This window comes from Mercenaria mercenaria, chromosome 19 (assembly GCF_021730395.1).
Source record: "Mercenaria mercenaria strain notata chromosome 19, MADL_Memer_1, whole genome shotgun sequence".
Classification (NCBI taxonomy): domain Eukaryota; kingdom Metazoa; phylum Mollusca; class Bivalvia; order Venerida; family Veneridae; genus Mercenaria; species Mercenaria mercenaria.
The window spans coordinates 6,492,469-6,519,071 of NC_069379.1; the positions used below are offsets into that span (position 1 = coordinate 6,492,469).

At 34.3% G+C, this 26,603-nt stretch overlaps 1 protein-coding gene and 1 long non-coding RNA gene across 2 annotated transcripts in view; both read right to left on the reverse strand.

The window, feature by feature from the left end:
- Positions 1–17,100, reverse strand: part of LOC128551289 (mucin-like protein) — a 27,113-nt gene extending 10,013 nt beyond the window's left edge. The window contains exons 1-7 of the mRNA XM_053532076.1: positions 16,849–17,100; positions 15,580–15,754; positions 14,575–14,877; positions 14,006–14,179; positions 7,742–7,918; positions 7,044–7,250; positions 5,290–5,421 (exon numbers count right to left, since the gene is read on the reverse strand). Of these exons, the coding sequence (XP_053388051.1) occupies positions 5,290–5,421; positions 7,044–7,250; positions 7,742–7,918; positions 14,006–14,179; positions 14,575–14,877; positions 15,580–15,754; positions 16,849–17,100 (1,420 nt within the window). The remainder of the gene's footprint in view (positions 1–5,289; positions 5,422–7,043; positions 7,251–7,741; positions 7,919–14,005; positions 14,180–14,574; positions 14,878–15,579; positions 15,755–16,848) is intronic.
- Positions 17,101–22,037: 4,937 nt separating this feature from the next.
- LOC128551122 (uncharacterized) lies at positions 22,038–26,386 on the reverse strand. The gene is made up of 3 exons (XR_008368628.1): positions 26,203–26,386; positions 23,118–23,211; positions 22,038–22,120 (listed from the first exon to the last, which is right to left on the reverse strand). It is a non-coding gene; the product is annotated as an uncharacterized LOC128551122 (long non-coding RNA).
- Positions 26,387–26,603: the final 217 nt, after the last annotated feature.

Sequence of the window (26,603 nt, forward strand, 5' to 3'; positions counted from 1 at the left end):
GCGCGGTAGGTTAACCCAAAAAAATTAAGAATCGGGTTTTGCTAGTTTTATTCCTGAGTGCGGCGTATATGACATTTGATAACAAAACATTTGTAAATTAACTGTTGATTCGTGTAAACGAATCGACAATTACTAGCAAAAGAGTAGATCTTTGTTTTTAGTGATGCCTTTAACATGACGGTTTTGTTCTTAGATATCCACTATACTTGAACTATGAATTGAAACTTGTAACTAACTATTAAACTTACATTTTCACATCGATAATAGTTTTTACAAAAGAGACAAATAAGGCCTTCCAGAATAAACAAGAGTGCCAGAATGTCACAATATACGCCCGTCACAGCAAATTTCTTTACACTAGCACACTATTTGCAAATGGAATTTTAATTTTGTGGTTGTTTACAATGTTTTGTTTAGTAATTATTGTAATTCTTTTGTTTTTCTTAATCCACATAAAAACTCCTTACCAGGTAGAGATACCTTAAAATACACCTAAAATTTGAAAGTAACATCTATGTTGTACCACAGAAAAGTGGTCTTGGTTTTTCCCTACGGTCAGTTATAAAAAAGTTGCAATGTAAGTTATTTATAGTTACAACTAAGGGAAGTTAATCTTTACAAAACCAAAATCCCCCCAAGTCCACACAAAAAATCTTACTAGGTAGAGATAGGTCAAAATACACCTCAGAATTGGATGTAACATGCATGTTGTACTACAGAAAAGTGATCTCGATTTTTTCCCTACATCTAGTTATGGAAAAATTACAATATAAGCTATTTACAGTAACAACAAAAGGAAGTAATTCTAAAGAAGGGACCTGCGCATGACACACCGTCTCTTGATGCTGTACAATTGTGCCAAGTTAAATCAAAATCCCTCTATACATGAAGCAGAAATGCTCCGGACAAAATCATTCTTGCATCTGACCTTTGGCCTCTAAGTGTGACCTTGACCTTAGACCTAGGGTCCTGGTTCTTGCACACGACACTTGTGGTGGTGAACATTTTTGCCAAGTTACATCAAAATCCCTCCATGCATGAAGAAGAAATGCCCCGGACAAAGTTTTTATTCTTGTATCCTTTGACCTCTAAGTGTGACCTTGACCTTAGACCTAGGGACCTGGTTCTTGCGCATGACACTCCGTCTTGTGTTGATGAACATTTGTGCCAAGTTATATCAAAATTCGTCCATGCATTAAGAAGAAATTCTCCGGACAAAGTTTTCATTCTTGTATCCTTTGACCTCTAAGTGTGACCTTGACCTTAGACCTAGGGACCTGGTTCTTGCGCATGACACTCCGTCTTGTGTTGATGAACATTTGTGCCAAGTTATATCAAAATTCGTCCATGCATTAAGAAGAAATTCTCCGGACAAAGTTTTCATTCTTGTATCCTTTGACCTCTAAGTGTGACATTGACCTTAGAAGTAGGGATCTGGTTCTTGCGCATGACACTCCGCCTCATGATGGTGAACAATTGTGCCAAGCTACATCAAAATCCTTCCATGCATGACGAAGATATGCTCCGGACAAAGTCATCCTTGAATTTGACCTTTGACCTCTAAGTGTGACCTTGACCTTAGACCTAGGGATCCAATTCTTGCACAAGACACTCCGCCTCATGATGGTGAACAATTGTGCCAAGTTTCATCAAAATCCCTCCATGCATGAAGAAGATATGCTCCGGAAAATCTGTGGACGCCGCCCGCGCGCCCGACCGCCCGCCCGCCAGGGGCGTTCCCATAATACGTGCGTATAAAAAGGAAATCTGTCCTTTTTCTCGAGGGGGGGGGGAGGGTATTGAAATATAGAGATACTTGTAATAATTACTCAGATTTATTGACAAGATGGAGAAACATCCCTCCATGTGCACTTTTTATAAAATGGAACAATGTGTGGGAAAAATAGCATGAAAAGTATAGCCATTGACAGGGGAACATCACCCCACGTTCTGTCCAATGAAAAATCATCTCAATCTAGTTATTGAAATATACAAATGCTGGGGCTACGCATGCTTTAATGTCATTGATAGCATATTAATGTTTAAAATCATATACAACCACTTGGCATGCATAAAAATACGATACGAGTTTAAAATGGCACATACAGTATGGAGATAGGGGCACATTCCCCCAAGTTCTATTCAAGAAAATCACTTTTCATTTTTTAAATAATATACAACGTCGTGGTTTGCATAACAAACTAACAACGCGAGTTTCAAATGGCACATACAGTATAGCCATAGACAGGGGGACATCCCACCACGTCCTGTTCAACAAAATCACTTTTCATTTTTCATTATATAATATACAACGCCGTGGTATGCCTAACAAACTAACAACTCGGAGTTTCAAATGGTATATTCAGTAAAGCCACAGATAGTGGAACAACTCCCACGTCCTTTTCAACACGATCACTTTTCATTTTTCTTTAAATAATATACTACGTCGTGGTATGCATAACAAACTAAAACAACCCGGAGTTTCAAATGGCATTCACAATATACCCATAGATAGAGGAACATTCCCCCACGTCATGTTCAACAAAATCCATTTCATGTTTTTTGATAATATAAAATGTCGTGGTATGCATAACAAACTAACAAGGCGAGTTTCAAATGGCAAATACAGTATAGCCATAGATAGGAGACCATTCCCCTACGCCCTGTTCAACAAGCTTCTTTTTCATGTTTTTAAAATAATATACAACGTCGTGGTATGCATAACAAACTAACAACTCGAGTTTCAAATGACACATATAGTATAGCGATAGGGGAACATCCCCCAACATCCTGTTAAACAAAATCACTTTTCGTTTTTTTTTCTTTTAATAATATACTACGTCGTGGTAGGCATAACAAACTAACAACTCGAGTGTTAAATGACACATACACTATAGCCATAGATAGGGGAACATTCTCCCATATCTTTTTCACCAAAATCACTTTTCATTTTTCTTTGAATAATATACAACGTCTAGGTGTGCGTATCAAATTAACAAAGCGAGTATCAAATAACACATACAGTATAGCTATAGATTTCGGAACACCTCCCACGTCATTTTCCACACATTTACTATTTCGTATGCCGAAAAATAACCCGAGGTTAAAATTGCAACTATTAGACAACCTAACAAGCTAAAACGTAACCTTAAAGAAAGGAAAAGACTTGTTGTAGGTTTTTGATAGTCTGTTGAAAGAAGTTGTTTCCAGAACTGTAGTATGTAACAGTATGTGCGCCAGCAATTGAAGTCACTAAGACTATGTAGTCTGTTCTTTAAATAATGATGAAGATATTCATGTGCAGTGTGAATTTTATAACGATAATAGTTTAAACATAATTGAAAACGTCCTACTACAAAATAACTTTTGCATATTGGCAATAGACCAGAATCTAATTGCATTATTGCAAAATCTTATCTCAGGAGAAAGTACATTATCACAGTGGGGAATCACATGATCAAAATAACCTCTAAACAAAAGTTATATTTTGAACAACATGAATAAATTTCTTACCATGATAAGATATGAAATTTATACATAGCCTAACATATGACTAATGAAAATTGTTAAATTATTATGTAATTGATAATAATGATAAATATCATGCAATTACAAACACTAAGGAAAATAAGAAGACTCAGTTTCTTGAATTGTTCCAGATAATCAGAAGGTGATTGTAACTGAAATCTATGTAGTTTTAGGATACATCTATGTTGCTATATAATAGGCTATATTTGAGCTTAACAGCAAAAGTTGCTTCAATATTATCCCATATTATTCATAAATTTGTTTTAGTTTAGAGATTATTTTAGTCATTTGATTCCCCACTGTGATTATATAAGGCCGAAACCCCATAGTTTTTTCTTCTAGTTATATGCGTATCTTTCAATTGTAAAAACACATTTGTTACTCAAAATGGTTATACTATTTTCCTATGTTAATGTCATATCTTTACACCAATCAAGTATCTTAGTAGTAATAGAACAGTCTAAATGTTTCAGTAACATTGTGTACACCTGGGGCCGTATTCATAAAGCATCTTAAGTATAAGTATAAGAAATTGATAATTTACTTAAGTATTACTTAACTAAGAAATTTATTTTACTTAAGTATATGTGTTATTCATAAAACAACTTAATAAGTAATTCTTGGCTTTTATTGTGGACGAAAACATTAAAAAAACAACATTAATTTCAGACAGATACAACATGCACAATTACGTATAAAGTGCTTTTATCTGAAAAACAACACTTTAATCGTACTCACGATGCTATTTTGTTTTCTGACTTAAGTCATTTCTTACGTATCTAAAGTATAAGCTGTTTTATGAATAGAACTTAAGACTTAAGCTGAACTCACCACAAACTTAAGTAAAATCTTCAACTTAAGTCAAAACTTATACTTAAGATGCTTTATGAATACGGCCCCAGGACCCCCTTCAGTCTTTACCTGTGTATCGATTACATGTAGAAAGAGAATCAGTTCTATTTCTTGATCATGATGTATTGGAAAGGAAATGTTAATTGCTATTGTATTAAGAAGTAGGTTTACAAGTAAAAGTATAGCTTGTATAATTAAGGTGACGTATAGGTCCACTGGGCTGGCTGCTTATATATAATCAGTAAATTTATTTATACAATGTATATATGTTTGATTGTTATATCAGCTAGCATCAGGTCACTATGATATACTATATTTACTTACTTGTTAGCAAATCAAAACAAGATTGCGTGTATTCTAATTACCCGGTAATCATGTGTTTTCAAAACAAAAGACAACAGATTAGGACTTATTGAAAATGAGATTTCTATGTTTTATCTGTTGTTCCTTGCATGCATTCCCATTATAAAATTTTATAGCCGTTAGTTAGTGGTAAACCCGCACTAACAGTACGACTGCCGCACAATTTACTTGCAGAATTGACCCTGTCACGAAACTTGATAACTGAATGATGGTTTAAGTCAGAAACGTGAATCAATTCTAGAAATTTTACGTTTAAAGAAAAATGCGATCGTCACATTTGACATCTATATTTCATTTAAAAAACTGCAATTGACTCATAACTAAGATGTCTTCAGAAGCATAAAAGAAAATAAGATTATTACCTTTGCACTTGTGTCTATCGAATGTATTATTATTATTATTATTATGTTAGGAAATACCATAAAAACGGTTATGTCTAACCAAATTGTAAACTACATCTTTACACTTTATGCCTAAATAGACGAATTTTGTTATGAAATCATACAAAATTACAGGAGCTTACTAAAATGTTTGTATCTATCTTACCATCACAGGTATGTTTATCAGCATTTAATGTGTATCCACTTCTACAGCTACAAGTAAACGACCCATTAGTATTAGAACAATTTTGCTGACATTTATCTTTACCAGTGTAATCTGAATCACACTCGTCAATATCTGAAATAGAAAACAAATTGTTATAGCCCTGAGATAAATCTAGAGAATTTGTTTGTTTGTTTGTTCTTTGTACACAACACAAACTTTATTTAAATTGAAACACCCCGCTCTTATGGTTAAGGGAGTTTTTTTTATTATTGTTCACGGGGTACTTGCAGTATAAAAGCATTGTCGACGATTTAACACGACGCAATTCCATTCCTGACAATTGTCACAGTATAAATGATGAGAAAACTGTGATACTGTGGTATTGCAGGGCTGCGAAGAACTTGAAACGAGTACAATTTGGATAAAAATGTAAATGTACAAAGTGTTTGTTGAAATTTATGGGAAAAAACACAGACACTTAACTGTTTCGATCTTACGACCTCCTGGTTTCAAGCTATTGAAAATGACCACTGAGCTATCCTGACTTGCGTACATCTATATACGCGCTTTAAATATATACCATTTTAATTGCTGGTTACTTTCCGTACACTGTACGGAATGTACCGAAAATCAACCGATGATTAAAATATTCTGTGCACCGACCATGTAATTAATATGCATTTGACAGTTTAATAAAATAGAACAATACAATAATAAAATCTGTAAGATCCCCTGGAAGCATAGAATGCAACAAAAAAGAATAATTATAGCAGGCTCGGTTTGGTTGAGTCTGTTCATGAGCGGTTATAAAAGGTGCAACACCTCTCACGCCCCCTACTGTAGCACCGGCTTAAGCATAATTCTATTACATATCTATTGAATGGACGCCATGATCGCAAAGGAGTCACCAATACTATTTTTCAAATGCATTAAATGCAGGTTCCTATCTATGGGATGAAAACGTTAGACAATGAGTGGGTTAGTCGCTTTAATAACAATAATTTAGAATCGTAAATGCCAAATTCGACTGACACTGTTGATCTTAGGCTCTGTCCTAAGCTAAGGCGCTCTGCAGTTTGTCGAACAGACCAGGGTTAAATAGCAAAACCGTGAAGTCAGGTGTGTCAACTGCTGATCGTTTCTCATGCCATTTCAGTGGAATTAATATATAATATATTCAAATAAGGTATTTTTAAGGAAAAATATCCATTAACATTTATAATTATGATAAATATCAGCACGCTGAATAGATACCTCTGTGGCATTTCTCATATTTTATCTAAAGTTGATTACTCCTGAATGTTAGTATTGTCTTTACTATAGTCAAGCTATTTTAAAGAAGATGAATACGAGTTCAAGTTAATGAAAACTATTGTATCAATCAAAACTCTTCACAATAATTACCACAGCGATACAGTCATAGTATTATACTAACCGTCGTTGTAAACTTCCTGATTTGTTTACTCTTTACAAGTAACTTTTGAGTTGCTGGATTTTATAAATCAAAGTTTAGGTTTGGTCGTTATCACATTTCACCAAGTCAATAAATCCTTATATTGGCTTCACTAAATAACATTACATGTTCAATATCACCTATGAACTTTCATTAATTTGTAATTTTGTATGATTGGGAATAATATGAGAAAAAAAATGAATCAATGTTTGTTTAAAAAAGTCATTGACTCTGAGCATCACGACGCAAAGCTGTCGATTTTATACATATTTATTCTTAAACACGAAACAGATTTACCTACCTTCACAAGTTTGTTGTTTTGGAGTCATTACTTGACGTCTTCCATTCGGACATGGAGCACATGGCCAGCTATCTGATAGTCGGTAGGCCGTCGCATTGCATAAATCATTTTGGAAGCATGTAACATTTGGACATGTGTCTTTCATTTTCTCGCAGTACAATCCGGTGGCATAATCTGGACAATTACACGATGCCTTGTTTACATTATCTGAAAAATGATTCACATAATTTAAAACCTTTTAACAATGTTTTATACCTTTATTCTAAATTATTGACCGCCTCGACAGCCTAGTGGCGAAGTGTCTGCTTCGAATGGGTTAGATCATAGGTTCGATTCTCTGCCCGGTCATACAACAGACGTGTACAATTATACCAGTAGGACTCTTGTTTGACGCTCAGCATTAAAAGGGAAACTGCTTTCGCTCATACCATCGTGGCGATGGATTCTATCAGGAATTAGGTTTCGAAAGCGATAAGTATACTGTATAGCGAGATATATTCACAGTGTCAATGTTCACATTTTCTGGAGGGTTTTGATTTCACGTGTCTTAATTTTCGGAAACTAATTCGACCGTGAATTATAAACCTTGGTTGTATACAACAGCACTCTTCCTGGACATGCGAATATTAATATGTCAAAATCGACCTCAAGTAAATTTGTAAACACTAATTTTGTAAGCAATAATTAATACACATTACCTGTAGAATTTGAATTAAACGTAATAGAAGAGCATTGTACCGGTTCTTCACATCCACAATAATTGATAGTTACTACACTGATTTCTGGAGCATTAAAACTGTCTGTAACGGTGAATGTGATGCCCGTGTCTATATACCTTAAACCAGTGCCAACTGTCCACTTGAATATACCATACTCTGTAATGGAAAAAAGTGTCGAATCACATGTACAGTTTAGTGTGAACCTGAAAAAGCTAGAGAAAGTGGTTTAACGGTCACTTACACATAGCTCGTAAGTTAAAGAAACAATATCCGACAACTGCGTTAGGGAGTGAACTCTTTGGCTCGCTGGTAATACTTCAATTTCTGTTAGCTCAAAACGGAAAAAATGAAAATGTTTCAGTTTGATTGAAACTTTAGTGGAAATGCATACGCCATCTAGCCCTGGTTCGGGCAAAACTCAGTATTGACGCGTATTACAAGAAACAGAATAAAGTTTAAAGACATCCGCAAGTCTTTTCATACATTTGTTTTCATGGAACCTTCAGTAATACACTAGAGTGCAATTCCATTGAAAGCGGCGTACGACCCTTAGTGAAACTAATTGACGAGCCCTTAATGAGAAAACTATGGACAAAAACAAAACAAATTAGAATTTAGAGAACAGAAACTATAAAAAGACAAAAAAAAAAGCAAGCACCATTTTTAAAGGGTCATGAAACGATACCAAAAACTATGGAAACAGTCAAGCCGAAATGTCTAAGCTGAAAAATTAGACAGTACCAGCAACACAGCATTTATATCGTGCTGAACGATCTGAAGAGCAGCTTTTATTGCGGAAATTTCGCTCTATTGACGTAAGTTCTTTCAAACAAGACATCTCAACGTCCCTAGCACTAAATACATTTCCAGAAGGCACATACGTAGATGAGCTAGTGAGTGCACAAAAACAATCGTTCTTCGATCTAGCTGTCTGTGTTTTACAGACAAACCTAATGAGGCTAAACACTTAAAACGCAAGCTTGGGCGGAAATGGCGTACATCTAAACTAATAATCGACCATCAACTTTATAAAGACCAATGTGTTAACGTAAATAACACCCAATGCATGTCCGCTACTAGGAGACAGTCATGATGCTGTCCGTCCCTCCAACATATCTTCAAAGGAACTTGCGCAGAAGGCATTTTTTGTCGAGTAAATTACAGACATTTTAAATGATATTATTTCGCATAGTAAAACTGATCGTGATTCAGCAGACTTAAATTGTTCAGAACATCAGGAAGTAGCAAAATGTCTTGTTGATTTGGCTCCGGCAACGACAGAAGAGGTCAAAGAAATCATACAAAACACTCAAAACAAATCTTGTGAACTTGACCATTTTCCAACATGGGTTTTGAAGAAATGGCTTGATGAGCTCGTGCCGTTGATAACAAACATTATAAATACATCATGGGATTAGGTTATGTACAGTGCGAGGATAAGACCTTTGCTTAAGAAACAATGTCTTGAACAAATATTATCAAAAACTATAGGTCTGTATCTAATCTCACTTTCATTCAAACAATCGTAGAAAAGGTAGTAGATGCGCGTCATGGGCGGCACTTGAGTGAAAAATAAGCTATATGAGGGACAGCAGTCTGCGTACAGAAAATTTTATTCAACTGAATCGGCTTTGATAAAGGAACAGAATGACATCCTCACATATATCGACCATAATTCTGTAACAGTCCTCGTGCTACTCAATCCGTCTGCAGCTTACGACACGACTGCCCACCAAACACTGTTACACCATTTTAGAGTCATGAACAAAGCACTTGGATGTCATCATATTTATGTAACCGCTATCAAACTGTGTGCGTTAATGGTGAGTTGTTGACGCCTAGGTTGATGAAATACAGTGTGTCCTAGGAATGAGTACTTGGTCCAGACTATATCATGTACACTAAACCGTTGGAGCCATATGCAGACGCCATGGATTTCTTCATGATTTCTACGGCGATGACTCTTAAATATACCTGTACTTTAAGCCAATACAAGCTGTGGCTAGAAGTAAGGTTGGGAGTTGTCTGGCCGAAATTATTTCGTGGATGCAGTGCAACATGCTGAAGCTAAATGCTCATAAAACGGAGGTCATTTGTACACTTTTAAGCATAACTTAAAGCACATTAAGGACGTCTCGGTGAAGGTATGTGACTCTGTGAGAAAATCCAAAAAACATCTGTTTTAGGAATCTTTGTGAAGTATTTGACAACAGTATGGTTATGAAACAACAAATCAAATGTGTGCCGGGTTGAATATGCATAACTATGCAGAATAGGTCATATCAGACGGTATCTTATAAGTAATGCCAAAAGACCATTGTCAACAGCCTAGTTACCTCACGGTTAGACTACTGTAATTCCTAGTTAAGTGTTATTCCAAACAACACACTTAACATGTTGCAACATATCCAGAACATAACAGCTCGCGATAGAACTCTCTTTCCGTCAAAATTAGGGAAGCTCGCTCGCTGTCTGCTTTCAAAAGCCTGCTAAAAATTAACATTTTGGTACAACATTTCGTTGACTGACCAACGCATTTTGTGTTTTCATAAGAGAGCGTAGAACAGTATTTCATCCTAGAATCATTTAAATGATTTTAAATATGCATGTGAAATGTGAATGCGTGTTTCTTTGTATTGTTTGCAATTTATTCTCTAAAGCACTTTGAACGTGTACATGTGCATGAAAAGAATGCTATATAAATGTGGAATAATATATATAATATTAAGCTATAATCGCTTTACATAGGCTAATGTTGCAACTAAGATATGTAAAAGTTTAAAGATGTTCATTCACTAGCTTTAATTGATAACTTATATTATACCCATCATGATTTTATAAAGTTACAAAATCTATTAAGTACATTTCATTGCATGTATACAAATGTGTAAACTACTGACCTGGCGAGAAGGAAAATATTAAATATGGTCGTGTTTGCATGCTATACCATATCCTATATTTAGAACAAACCATAGTCAAGAATGGGAAAAATGCTAGCCCATATCAATTGCACATTTCTTAGTTCAAACGAGGATATCGACAAATGCGTACATACTGAAATTTTTATTGTTTGTTTCAAAGCCACAACATGAGTGTGTAAAGGTAATTGTTAAAAACTCAGGCACTTATTTTATTAAGGTTTATCAGTATATCACAAAACAACAGATTTTTTTAGCGAATGAACAGCATCTTGACACATAACTTTTCTGTCTGATACATGTTTTACTGTTCTGTCCCACGGAGTTGGATACTTAAAATATTCTAAATGAGTTGTCCCCCTTTAAATAAGAGTGCCATTTGTAACGAAATAAATGTAAACAATTGTCAAAACGATGTTTTACCTAGTTATGTAAAATTTAAACCCTCGCACGATGTTGCAAATGCATCAAAACGAAGACTTGTATCAGCTTTTTTAAAAATGGTGAGAAAGGCGCTGGACTGTCCAGAAGTGTGGCCCCTTCATGTAGTCCCTTTCGGAATTCAATACATATATAAATAAATTGACAATGGTTTTGTACAATAATATAAATGTTTTATATGCTTTTACATTTTCATGTAAAACAATGCTTTCTTCCTACGATTTGATGACGTTCGAACCTTTTTCCTCCGAAACATGGACCTATACCTTAAGGTTTCGATGGAGGACTTGAGAAACAAAAATCAAACAACACCAAATCATAGAAAGAAAGAGTTGTTCGACATGAAAATTGAACAGCATGTAAAACATGTATATTACTTTACGAAACAAGTGTCAGTATACTAATATAAACATTGAATTCCGGAAAAGGGCTGCCTAAAGGGGCTCCACTTCCGGACAGTTAAACGCCTTTAAAAACTCACCATTTTCAAAGAACTGTTACACATGTTTGTTTTTATGCATTTGCAATAGCGTACGAGTGGTGAAATTTCACGTAACAAGGTGGAACATAGTTTTCAGCAATTGTTTATCTTTTTTTCTTTACAAATGGCATTCATTTTCAAAGGGAGACAACTTTTTCTCAAAGATTACTTAAAATAATCGGAAAAAGTTGTTTCCCTTTGAAAATGAATGCCATTTGTACTTAAAATAATCGGGAACAGTTGTCTCCCTTTGAAAATGAATGCCATTTGTAAAGAAATAAAGATAAACAATTGCTGAAAACTGTGTTCCACCTTGTTATGCGAAATTTCACCACTCGCACGCTATTGCAAATGCATCAAAACGAACATGTGTAACAGTTCTTTGAAAATGGTGAGTTTTTAAAGGCGTTTAACTGTCCGGAAGTGGAGCCCCTTTAGGCAGCCCTTTTCCGGAATTCAATGTTTATATCAGTATACTGACACTTGTTTCGTAAAGTAATATACATGTTTTACATGCTGTTCAATTTTCATGGCAAACAACTCTTTCTTTCTATGATTTGGTGTTGTTTGATTTTTGTTTCTCAATGCCTCCATCGAAACCTTAAATACAGATGTTAGTTAAGACCGAAACACATGGTCGATCCCCAGTTATTTACGCTCAAACTATTATCATAATATTCTTAATGAAGCAACAAAGTTTTCACTTTCGTTTTTGTCGACCAGTAAATTTAACAGTGTTTGTTTACATTGTATTGACCTGTGACAAAGGTTGTTTACAAATTTATTGGAGATTGATATATATTTAACTATAGGTAGACCGAATGTGATTACAGGATTAGCTGTTTTATTGATACTCATAAAGGAACATCATTCACAAGATGTGTCAATAGAAACTCCTTACTAACGGTAAATGTCCTTTGTGGGGAAGGTCCATTTTGAATTAAACATCAGACTGAATAATTTGACATTAGTATATCCACATTTAAAATGAACTGATTCATTAAACTTATGCGCAATGATTACTAAAACTATCGACATATGTATTTGACAACATGTGGCGTGTATTGGGGAAAATATATATGATATATCTTATTCCGGACCTTTATCGTGGCTTTAAATTAGAAAAAAAACATCATTTTATTTCTAAACTTTCTTATTGGAGAGAAATTCTACGTCATTAAAGTGTGTCTGGAAACGGCTGATAAATTCCTGCAAAGTTTCTGAATTATTTTACCTTCATTTCTGAATATGTACTTGTAAAATAAATGAAAACAATTAAAACGAGGATGTCAAGTAATTACAATTATAAAAGAACTCCCAAACAATGGTAGGCGTTTGTTATGTTAACTTAATGTATAAAATTCATATTGCTCATTCATGTTTCATATACACTTTTTAGTCCATATGTGTTGTTGAAACGACACTTGCCGCACGTCTTTACATCAGCAAATCAGAATATATGTTGTCGTCATAATCTGATTTTTACAACGGTAAAGTGCCTAGTGTCCGATTCAACGTATTAAACAATCAATTTTCAATAAGCATAGCAGACATGATTGGAAAGGGCTTGTGTTTCGCCCTTCATGACTGCGGTTAATACTACACATAAACGTACGGTCAGAGTATGACATGTTCAGAATATCATACTTGTTTCTCGTTTGGGGCAAGTGATACAAACATGCAATCAAATGCATAAACATGGGTTTGGACAGATGTTCCTGAACAATGTTTACACTATTACAAAGCTACACATGTAAAGAATTATTCATTCATCACGTCAGCACTTAACTAAATTACATTATAATATGACTAGTAATGCTTAAACCATCACAACGGTATTATGTTGACGTCATGTCGACGTCAGTTGTAGCGCCATGTATGCACCTAGAAATAGCGCTTTCAAATTTGATCAAATATTTAACTTAATAGCATGTTTAAAACGAAATGTTACATTGCACAACTGTCTTGGTTTACACACATACCAAATTGTTTATTCGCTTGGCAGACTAATTCGCCATCATTTTCACCCAAATTTAACACTTCCGCAAGACGTATTACAATGTACCATTTCTGGTCCTGGCGTGTAAAAACAAAGGAACATGACGCCCTACCATTTGACGCCATGCATGTGCGAAAAAACAGTTCTATCATCTTGATCTAAATTTTACAACAGAAGACATATTAGAATCGAAAGAATTTACAGCAAAACCGTGTTTCAACACTGTTTATACACTCAGGCGGTTATACGTCGTTCGAAATAGTTTCATTCGGGCGTCGCCCTCGTCAAATTATAAGGTCCGACGTATAACCGCACATCCTGCATAAGTAATGTTAAAACATGACTTTGCTATAAATACTTAATTAAACATTAGTTTCAACGAAATATATTTCTAAATTTTTTACCAAATGTGTACTCTGACTTCGGCAGTTTCGTCTTAACTTCAAACTTTAGGTCTTGCTGTTTAGTATGATCATCGGTGACAAAGTCCGTTACATTAATCGACCAGATGGAACTTTTTTTATACTTTACAGTTATATTATGTGGAAATCCATGTGAAAATTGAGGAGCTTTGTTGTCTGAAATAGTTGATCCCATCTTTAGTTAAACATTTTAATAAGAAACAGTAAAATGTGTAATATTTAAATAAAACTACAAATGACTGGGTAGTCTGCTTATATAACACGTAAATGATCCTCTACTGTCTATTCAGTGAAATGTTTAATTATATCTGTGTATTATGTGGTTGCAGCACAACATTAGTTATCAAATATCTTAATATTATCTAATGTCCTTAATCTAAAATGTGCCTAAAATATTGAGCCGTAAACAAGATATAATAATCCATTAAGGTATCATGCAATGGCAACCCATAAATAGCATATATTCCGATTAAATAGTTAATATATATCAAACATTTACTTTTGCATTTAGCAAAAATTAAGTGTTAACATTTTAAGATTGTAATAGTTACGCTGTATTTCCCAGGCGTGACGTGATGCATTTGCCTTTAACATTACTGCTACTCCAAGACCGTAATTCCCTGTCCTTGCTATCGTGAGCAAACACTGCTCGTTAGGTTCATTGTTCCAGTAATTCATGCATGTGTTGTTAAATTTCGTGATGTTTGAATGTGTAAAGTTCTCAAACAGAGCTGTCAGATTTCCCAACAAATCTTCAAGAAATTTTGGACGAGTATGGTGTTTGTTATATAATGTAAAATTTCCGCTTGTGTTGCTATATTTGAAAATACTGTCTGAGGCGTTTCGTAGAGACCCTGAAACGACACAATTATTAGAGTTGTTATGCTGCCAGTTTGAGAAACAATATTAGCCGCGCCATGAGGAAAGTAACATGATAGTGCGTTTGCGACCATGTGGTTCGCTAACGGTTTCTCATATTGAAATAGGCTTTGAAAGCGAATAGCATGGATCCTGACCAGACTGCGCGGATATGCATGCTGGTGTGGATCCATGCTGGTCGCAAACGCACTATGTTGGTTTTCTCATGGCGCGGCTCATATGACTTGTTAAGTTGGGACGTTTTTTATCTATCGCGTGAATCAACACATCCCGCATGGACTATTTCTAAAACAAGACATGTCTTAAAATTAAATGCCGTCACTAATATCTTACAAATAAGACATTTTTATCATGTATCCTGTCAACGTCGGTATTTTGGAAAGATTTGATAAACAGATGAAAATTAACTAAACAGATTCGAAGTTATCTTCTAAATTTCATCAAATTATGAATAAATTTTAGCACATATATAGCGTTACTATCGAAAAAAAATGTGACATTAAATTCAAACAGATCAACGAGACATAAGGACTTTATAAAGAACATGCTTCTAAATCAGCGTGTTTATATTAAGTTTGGGAAGTATTTTTGATAATTCAAAATCATTTGCATTCAAATAACTCAGACGTATGATAGCTTCACAAAGAACAGGTTTCGTTCAAGTACACAAAACTTACACGATTCTGCAAAATCGAACCGCTTAGGGGCAGATGCATTTACAGCTACTTGTGACTTATTTCGCATTATGTAGAAACCGTCTTCTTGGTGTCCTGCAAGCCCAGTTAAGTTTTCCGTATTGACGTGTTTTGTGGTGATCTGTATACTCATAAAATTAGCAGTTCCGAAAACTATCTGAAAACATGAAACAAATAGATAAGTCTAAATTGCAAGTAAGAGTTAATTTAAATTCAAAATTTAAGAATAAAATGTTATGGAATATTTCCTTATAAGACAATGCAGCCTAGTTTTGCCTAATTTTTACAAGACATTTACTCATTGATTGCGTTTTAACTGCTTTGAAACTTGCAACTACTCTTCGATCAACATTTCCTCCATGACTTCTCTTCAAAACGGCAATACTATTCATATGACTGTAAAACCCTTATGACAGTAATTTGATATTTTTAAATTCACAGAATATCTTTATTTGTTTTTGAATTTATCGCAAAATAATTTTAGTTCGCATTTGTTTTTGTAAACTAAATTTCTGCAGAAAACAGTTTTGGACCGTAGCATGTTTCAAAATTTCTGTTTTGGTATATTAGTCGAGTGATTGTTATAAACTAGCTGAATAAACAATTGCATTTTATAAACAAAATGTTTAAAAACTCGAAAAAAGAAAAGAATTCCTTTCATGGACCAGAATTTTACATCGGGAAAATGCATATTTAGCTATAAAATTGAAATTAAGCTGTCTGAAACATTAAAAAAACGATGCTACCAGTCCTTGATACCTTCACTTATATAACAGTCTTGCAACACAAAGCATACATTCACGAAATACTCTGTATGGATTCGCTTGATCAAACAATAGATAATGCGCCATTTTCCGCTTATTTGATAAAAACCTGTTGCGAAAATACACTGTGTCATTCATCTAATCCATTAGTTCGTAATTGTATCATTCCTTATCAAATGCATGTAAGAGTAGCATAGTTACTGGATATGTTATTCCACATACACTTTTAATGTTATCTATTACATTTAGTTCAGCTTATACTAATTCAAATGCTGTTGAAAATTGGCGCTGAATCAAAAGCAAACAAAATCACCTCTCAAATCGTAAAATAACTTCTTACTGTGACGCACACACTTAACTTGTAAATACAGATTACGTTGAGTAAAATCAAATCCAAAGAAAAGATTTTTTGTCATATGTTTTTCTTGCAATAACATTTGCTCTCATTACATTCGTCAAAAAATGCTTTACTTCATCATTTACTCACCTCTTTTGCATAGTCACCAAAACCACATTTAGAGACAATAATTTGTCCACCGCCTGCTAGAATTGAACAGTTATATTGTGTAGGCATTTCACAGGGATATGGTCTGCCGTTTCCTTTTAGAGATGATGCACTACAATCCTCATTTTGTTTGCCGTTTCGGTAAAAGCAAATGTCATTTGCACTTCTATTATAGTGTAGTTCTATTTGCTCATTCTGTTTATCCTGTTGAAAATGAGTTTCAGCATTTACCATTACTAAACACTTATAATCATCTTATCATGAACACTTAGAGTGTAAGACGATTATACAATGACGGGTGTAATTTTTTATTTCTACTGTTCCCATTCTGGCTGCAAACAAATCAAGAAGAATCCCCGAAGTCAAGAAGTATCTGGTTTACCAAACGGAACCAGTTATATATTAAACTCCAGAGTCAGAATTTGTTGTGAACCTTTAAAGGGTATTACACTATTGCATATATATGGATTAAGGTGTTCATGTTGAATGCCGAAAACAATTTATAATTTATGCGCTAATGTTCTTGTAATGTTTTTGTTTTTGTTTTCAAATTTAAGAAATGAATCCTGAAAGGTCTATTCCTTTCAGGCGGTTGTTTCTCTTTATTTGTAAAATAATCATTTTAATTTGAAAATTAAAAATTGGTTTCTATATGTATCAAGTATACGCGCTTAATAGGTAGAATAAATGATATATCTGGGATAACAAAACATTAGGTCATATTTCGTAATTCAAATAAATATGGGCGATAATCGTAGATTTTATATAGGTTAATTTTGAGTCTATTACATCTGGCAAGATTGTTTTGCAACAACACAATATTCTATCACAAGCAATTTCATATGCATTACAATGGAAGTACATATTAATTTGTCATTCATTCCCATCTTTACTCATTTATGGAGGTAGGTTACCTTGTTACAAGATAAGTTCAAATTAGTTGAACCGCAGTATTTTTTTTTGTATTTCGTGTAATTTAATGTTTTAACTGCTACATTCTCAATTTCGTTTATGTCATTTAAAGTACAATTATTATCCAGGTTTGAAGTACCCGACACTTGAAATATATTTTATACTGAAAGAAGAAGGAAAATACGGATATTTAACACTTTTCAGTGTATTTTGGTTTCATTGTTATCCGTAGAAGTCTGCATAATTGATAATTTTACTACTATGCGCATTAACTTTCTAAAATAAGCTTAAAATGTATATGTCGCGGTGCTCCTGTTTCCATGGTAACGTATTTTCTCTCATTTTTAAACAACTATGTATGAAAACGGGGTTTTTCGACGGCTTCAGTGCCATTCTGTTAATGACTAACATAGGATATTTGGGTAATATTATTAGCAAAATACCAAGCACTTTACATGGTACTCTATTTTTCTTAAAGTTTGAACAATATTATATCTTTCTGTATGTGTATTTCTTTATTATTTCTACACTTCTATAACATTTTGTTTGATATCTAGCAAAATAGTTATTAAACTTCTTTTCAATATTTCTTTTTGATGCATATTTTCCAAAATTCTTTGTTTAAACCTTGAAATTGTACAACCAGTCACACAACCTTAACACATTACTTTTGAGCTACTTATAAACTGACTGTTCTGGGGAGGGCCCTAGATAATGTTAGAATAACTTTTGGCCCAACCCATTTGTATGTATTTGATTTAATGCTTGTATTAAATGTGATTTATATATGTGTATATACAATAAAATATGATTAAACTATATTAAACTAAAGTTCGAAGTAACCATGGCAACAGAGATGTTTAAAATAGTTTATATCATGCTTTTTTATGGTAATATATTGTAAAAAAATATTGAATAAAATTATCTTTCTTGTTATTGTAGCTTTAAAACATCTTATTTCTAAGGTAAGTAATATTTTCGTTTTATTTGCTTTTATTTAAACAAATTTCACAGCTTAAACTACTTACAGCAGTACCCATCGTCTGACATTTTTAATGGAAAAATGGTACTGCGTGCTGCTATTGTTCTCGTAGAAATGCAAATAAAAAGCCGAGGCTATGTTCCTTGAATAGACTAGTGTCAGCGCTTTTGAATTTTACATTTACATATATAGGTCACGGTCTTCGTTTCCATGGTAACATCAATTTAATTTAAGAAACAACAATTTTCTACTGAAATTTGGGCAATTTTAGAGCTTAGTTTTAGTATATAAGTAACAAATTATTAAGGAAACTGGAAAATAGGTATTACAAATCAAACTGCCCAACTTTTATTTCAAAATAGCCATAATAAGTAACCTTTCACCAAACTATATTCCCAATAACATTAGTTACCATCATCCATTTTCTTACATTTCGCATAACATTTCAATATAACTGCATAAAAGTAGCAAAATATTGATCATTATCCAGAGCGAAAGGCTCATAAAATATATATCAGCAAATAATGGCTGTTTTAAAAATTGTTCAAATAAAGAAAATGCACAGAATTACGTACTTTCAAAATAAAAGCTATTAACTTCGCGCGGCAACTGGCACGTAACGTCATGAAGTCAATGACGCCATTTTAAGGCAACAATGTTTTGAAGCGTTTCTGTGGCAATTTATTTATTATATCTGCATTACTAAACCATTCAGAATCAGAGCGGAGACAGGTTCATGATTTTTTCCCAGAAGAATGGATATACAAACATATTTAGTTTGTCATAAACGTCGTCGTATATCGTCACGTTAGCTTCCGGTTGGGCATGCGCACATACAAATATTAAGGTAACCTACCTCCTTATGCATTAAAGTCCTGTCCATTACCACTAAAACAAACCTCGCGCACCGTAGCACCGGCTTAAGCGAATTCTATCATTCTTATTAAAAGATATTGAATGAACTTCCCGATCTCAAAGGACAAGGAAATATAACGGCCACTAATGACTTGATAACTCATACGTTATAAAATGCAATTTAAAATCATTTTACAACGTTGTATTGAATGCTTTATTGAGCCAAACATGTTGACCTCGTGAAATAAAATTACCATTACTTTGAATTTAATAAATGTGTTTAGGTTAAATGTCTCGTAAATACTGCTGCTCTGACATTAAAAGAGTCATTATCTTTAATTCACGATACTACCGTTATTTCAGTTTAGCTAACTTTGAACTATACTTTGAATGAAGGCAAAATATGGCAGTATAGTTTGATTTGTTTAACCAATTATGATCTACTTGTGTGACAACGTAGTTTTGTATATCATTAGTTTTTGTTTTCTATATGTTTTGCCTTTCAGTTTCTTGTGATAATTTGAATCGATAATGGATCCTAAGGACAAGTTAAAAGTATGACAGTATTGTGTAACATTATAACGGGATTTGCCGACGTCATATTATTCAAGTGACCTCGTAATATTATTTGCTATTATTTTTTCTCAGAAGAAGGTTTGAAGCCAAAATATGTTAGAATATAAGATTCTTTTACTAGCTGTAGACGCAGATTGGAATATCCGACTGGAGGATAACTGTTTAAGCAGAAACGAGACTGCAAGGTTACCGTGTAAACATTTACCCGAGAGACGGATATTGAATAGATATCTCGTAAACTTTTACTCAAGAGCCAGATATTCTTATCTGTACCTACAGCCAGTTATAGGATCTATTCTTGCATGTCCTTTTTAACAAACAAGATAAAATCAAACAGATGACTTTTCATTTAGCATTTTGTCCTTACGGTAACGTATTAAAACCGGCGGGAACTTTAGGTCCGTAAACAGGATGTACGTCATGAAATTACAAAAACAAAACAACAAAATTGTTCCGGCTTTTTTTATCATATCAGTGAAACGTTTCTTTTATACATAACGAGAAATATATTATATAGACAAAAATATTTTAGTTTTATCCGATTTTACAATTAAAAGTGCACAAAATGACTACATGGATGTAGTTCGTTATACATCATTTACAACACGAGAGTAAAATGGAGTTTTCCATCACCGGCGAACTCTTTGGACACCCTTGAATGTTTTGTAAAAAGAGAAATCGTAAGAAAGTACAAAATTTAACGTTGTGCTGTTCTCTGTCTTCTATTCTATTATGAAAATACATGCACATTTCTATTAAAACACGAACATTTGACATCACGTTGACACATTGACACATCCCTAAGACGGCTTAAGTGGAATTCAATCATTCAACAATTTATTTTTTTAGGAAAGAAGTGAGAATGAGAAGTATATCATTTAAGATATTACAAAGTTAACATAACAACATAAACATGCGTGTCTTAATCCAAGCTTAACCATTTAAGTAGCAGTAGCCAAGTGGCACTTAGCCTTATTCAGGAAGCATTAGGTAATCACTATTTCTCACCATAGAAAAAAAAAAGAACATGGAAATGAAGTAAAGTTAGATGTTTACCAGTCGCTTCAGGTCTTCTTAATGTTTAAAATATTAAAATATCTGGTTTATAATTTTTATGTTTATTATACTCATTATCCTTTTCCTATTTCTTATATATAAGGAAGTTCGCTTTACAAAAGGACACCTAATACGAAGAATGTTGTTAAGTTGGTTTGCAATTAATGAATAAAGTAACATTTAATAATAAAGAAAATGTTGTTTTGCTGTAAGTCCCAATAGAAAACCCCAATTTCTTTTGTTTTTGGATCTAAATACGATCATGGCGGTACTAATTGTACATGGCTGACATAAATGCAATACTATGCAAATATGTGTAATGAACTGTTGTATATCCTAACGTACATTCTATAGACATATATGATATAACTTCTCTTATTATGAAATTGTACGAACCTTACTTTTTGTTATGAATCATTGTTAATATACACTTGTTCCACCATATATACACAAATTGCCTTAAAGTTTGTTCTTTTTTTTTTTTTTTTTTGGAAACACTGCATCTCTGAGAGTTTGACGTTAAGGTAAAATACCCGTAATGAAAATCGGCAATTTACGTAACATTACGTAATATTTCGATACTACTTCGGCAATTTCCGCTTGTTGATGTAGCTTGTATGAGCACCCAGACGGGAAAATGCCGACCTCCTATACGGAGAATACGTAATCACACGGAAATAACCGATATTCATTACGGGTCCACTACCTTAAATCTTAATGTCTTAAAATGATAGAACATCGTTTTAACAAAAAGTGTTGAAGAAGAGTAGTGAACAAGAAGACTGACTTACAGATAACGCGAAAGCTGTAAACATCGTTGAATCATTGCTTCCTTTTACAACGTACCCCGTCCTAGCTTGTATCTCAAAATTACTGAAATAATAACATAATGTCTGTATAATCTTTTTATTCTTTCCTCAAATCTGCTAACGCCTTTCGGAAAATTTATCATGTCACTTGCAGTATTTTCGACCAGATATCAGGGTGCCGTATATTTTTCTTGATATACCGTCAGTTGATCATGTGACCAGTGATATACGGTCAGTTGATCATGTGACCTTATGATCGATATTGTTGTCATAAGAAATTTTGCAACGAAACCATCATCACTGTGTTAGAAATGTCCGAACTAAGAAAATGAGTGGTCAAATAATGAGTTTTTATTCAAAAACGAAGAAGTTATTGCGATTTTGCCGGTAATCACGTCATTATATAAGTGACGTCATTACGAATATGACGTCATTAAAGCGGTTGTCACAGACTTATTTTTGTAAAATTTTTGTAAAAAAAACCTATTATTCTCTATATCTTTTAAAAACATTATTTTTGCTTTTGAAATTAAACATATTCACCAAAATCTAATCATTTGTTAGTACCATAAAAGAAGAAAAACGGTTCGTATATGGCGGAACAAAACGAAAGACAGATTGGTGCCTTATAGCAAACGTACTTTCAATTTGCATGTAATTACGGTAAGACCTACGATGCCACAATTTTACCATATTAACGCCTAGACTTCATATCTGGTGCGTAACGTCATTTTGTTTTATATCATCGCATTAAAGAACGTCGATACTTTCTATTTCGCGGATTGATATTGCGAAATATTTCTGCTTCAAAACACGTGTTTATTTATATCAACGACCAGCTAATAAGCTATAATCAGTTTGACATTTGTGGTGTGGCTCAAAAAAATATCCAAACAAAACTATTTTATAATGAATACTCCACTGCATGATGTCATTGGTAATACTCTCCTAGTTTCACGCTTCAACACCAACTTAGAATAGTTCATGTGCTTTAGATTTCTTTACATATAACTATACAAAAGAAAAGGGAGAATATAATATGGAATGTACATGGTACTTACGTGTTATCAGTGAGAAATACGTATTCTCCGTGTCCATTGAAATCATAGCTATTTCCATCTATTGTTTCAATCCTAGGATCACCCGAAGATGTAACTGAAAATGATTTAATTGGAGACAGTTGGTACACCATGGATTCAATTGCTATATCAATTTAGCACTGTTTTACATTTATTTGAATTAGTGCAAATTCATTTCATCATTTACTCCAATAACCCGCTCGCTTAGCTCAGTAGGTAAAGCGTCGGTCTACGGATCGCGGGGTCGTGAGTTCGACCCGCGGAAGGGGCGTATGTTCTCCGTGACTATTTGATAAACGACATTGTGTCAGAAATCATTAATCCTCCACCTCTGATTCATGGTGGAAAGTTGGCAGTTACTTGCGGATAACAGGTTTATTGCGGAGAACAGATCCAGGAACACTGGTTAGGTTAACCGTTACATGACTGAAATACTGTTGGAAAACGGCGTTGAACCCAAAAGAAACAAACAAAACATTTATTCCTAATAATTCAATTTAAATGTGCTTTTTGTGTCATTTCTAGCGTCGTTTGACAACACGCCTTTTGGTCTTCCGGTAGTTCTGCAGGCTTGAAACAAATATTGATGTACAATGTAGATTTTTAAAACAATATTTTATTTTTTTATAATAAGTATCCGGAGGAAATTTTGCCTGTAAAAAGATAGAGTCGTGTTCATGACTTTAGCTCACCTGTCACAAAGTGAAAAGGTGAGCTTTTGTAATCGCGCGGCGTCCGTCGTCCGTCGTCTGTGCGTCCGTCCGTACGTCCGTAACGTTTGCTTGTGACCATTCCAGTGGTCAAATTTTTCCATGGGATCTTTATGAAAATTGGTTAGAATGTTTATCTTGATGATATCTATGTCAAGGTCGAAACTGGGTCAGGTGCGGTCCAAAACTAGGTCAGTAGGTATAAAAATAGAAAAAATAGAAAAACCTTGTGACCTCTCTAGAAGCCATACTTTTGAATGGATCTGCGTGACAATTGGTCAGAATGTTCGCTTTAATGATATCTAGGTCAAGTTTGAAACTAGGTCACGTGTCGTCAAAACTAGGTCAGTAGGTCAAATAATATAAAAACATTGTGACCTCTCTAGAGGCCATATTTTTCATGGGATCTGTATGAAGGTTAATCAGAATGTTCATCTTGATGATATCTAGATCAAGTTGGAAACTGGGTCAACTGTGGTAAAAAATCTAGGCAAGTAGGTCTTAAAATAGAAAAATCTTGTGACCTCTCTAGAGGCCATATTTTTGAATGAATCTTCATGGAAATTGGTCAGAATATTTACCTCGATGACAACTAGGTTAAGTTTGAAACTGGGTTACGTGCCGTCAAAAACTAGGTCAGTAGGTCAAATAATATGAAAAAACTTTCTGACCTCTCTAGAGGCCATTTTTTCAAGGGATCTGTATAAATGTTAGTTTGGATGTTTATCTTGATGATATCTAGGTCAAGTTCGAAACTAGGTCAGCAACTAGACAAGTAGGTCTAAAAATAGAAAAACATTTTGACCTCTCTAGAGGCCATATTGTTTAATGAATCTTCATAAAAATTGGTCTGAAAGTTTACCTTGATGACATCTAGATTAAATTTGAAACTGGGTCACGTGCCTTCAAAAACTAGTTCATTAGGTCAAATAATAGAAAAACCTTTTGAACTCTCTAGAGGTCATATTTTTCAATGGATCTTAATGAAAATTGGTCAGAATTTTTATCTTGATGATATCTAAGTAAAGGTTAAAACTGGGTCACATGAGCTCAAAAGCTAGGTCACTATGTCAACGGGTGGACAGACAGACATACACCGACGGTATCACATTATACGTCCCTTCGGGTTCAAACAATATTGCAAAAGTTACGTTATAACTGCCATTATAAAGATAACTTATTGTAAGTTATTTGTTAAATCTATCGTCAAGATTTTTACCAAAGCCCCCTAATAAGAATTTGGCTTAGCATCAAGACTATACAGAGTGCCCTATAGCGAAAAAGTCCGCTTTTTTCATATTTTACTCTGACTTTATTGCAGAAAGACAAAAGAAAAAAAAAAAAGAATAATGTACACCCGAAACTTAATATCTCGAACTCGATATCTCGAATACCGACTAGTTTGAAGACATGTTTAAGTCCCGTCCCGAAAACAAGAGCACGAAATGTCATTCATAGTCGGAATTCAGTTATTCCGAAGTAAACACACACTCCCTTAAATTTCGAGATACCGAGTTATAACTATGCTTTAAATTCACACCGGGCATTCGTATATTATTATAAATAGAGAAGTACTTACTAACTAATTAGCATTTGAGCCGCGCCATGCTAAAACCAACATACTAGCAGTGCGTTTGTGACCAGCATGAATTCAGACCAGCCCGCGCATCCGCGCAGTCTGTTCAGGATCCATGCTGTTCGCTTTCAACGCCTATTGCAATTAGAGAAACTGTTAGCGAACAGCATGGATCCTGACCAGACTTCGCGGATACGTAGACTGGTATTATTTTTTATTATTATACCAGATTTATATAGCGCCCTTTTCATGATCAATTTCACGTTCAAAGGCGCTTTACATAGTTCAAATGCAGCCACACAAGGGCGCATAATTCATCCTCTACTAGCACAGACACAGAGCGATCTGACCAGAGGGACAGAGTGAGACAAAGCCCCCATGACAGAGAGATCAGAAATCAGATACAGGCTTGTCCGGCTAACTTAGCCTAGCTCGTTTCGAATAGACAGCCTGGTTCTTTAACGTGCCCAGTGTATAGCACTGATACACGCAAGGATTGCCTGGGTTCCTGACCAGTACACCTTTAGTTGGGTGGGAAACACTGAAAAGTGTTTCTGTAAAAATTCCCGAGTAGCTGCCGGGGTTCGAACCCCCGACCTCAGGATTGGAAGGCCAGTGTATGGATCGGTGCTGGTCGCAAATGCATTATGCTGGTTTTTCTCATGGCGAGGCTCGTTAGAAAAAGAGAAGTACTTACTAACTAAAGAGCATTTCATTCTTGCTTAAAGCTAAACGCATTCTATTTGTAGTGAGGAAAAGGATAAAAATCTATAATTCTAACCTGCTGACGGTGGATGATATGTACTACAATTATCTGGTGAATTGATTTCATAGAATGATTGGCATGAATGTTTATATATAGTTGAATCGTTTCCACAGCAGTCTTTATGAGCTCTTCCGATGACTTCCTCCCTGCTCTCAAGTAGAAGGTATCCGGCAGATGAACCTTCAGTTATCAGGTTACCATTTTCACTAAAAAATGGAAAGGAGACTTGATTTTCTAACAGTTCAAAATTTATTTGTTCGAACTTTAAAAGTATTTGGAGTTTTTACCTTTCTAGTCTCATTGATTCAATATATTATCTGTGTGACTGAAATCTAATTACGCCGGCGTTAGGGGTGGAGGGGTGTTGCACCTTTCATAACCGGTCATGTACATATTAAAACGAGTTTGCTATTATT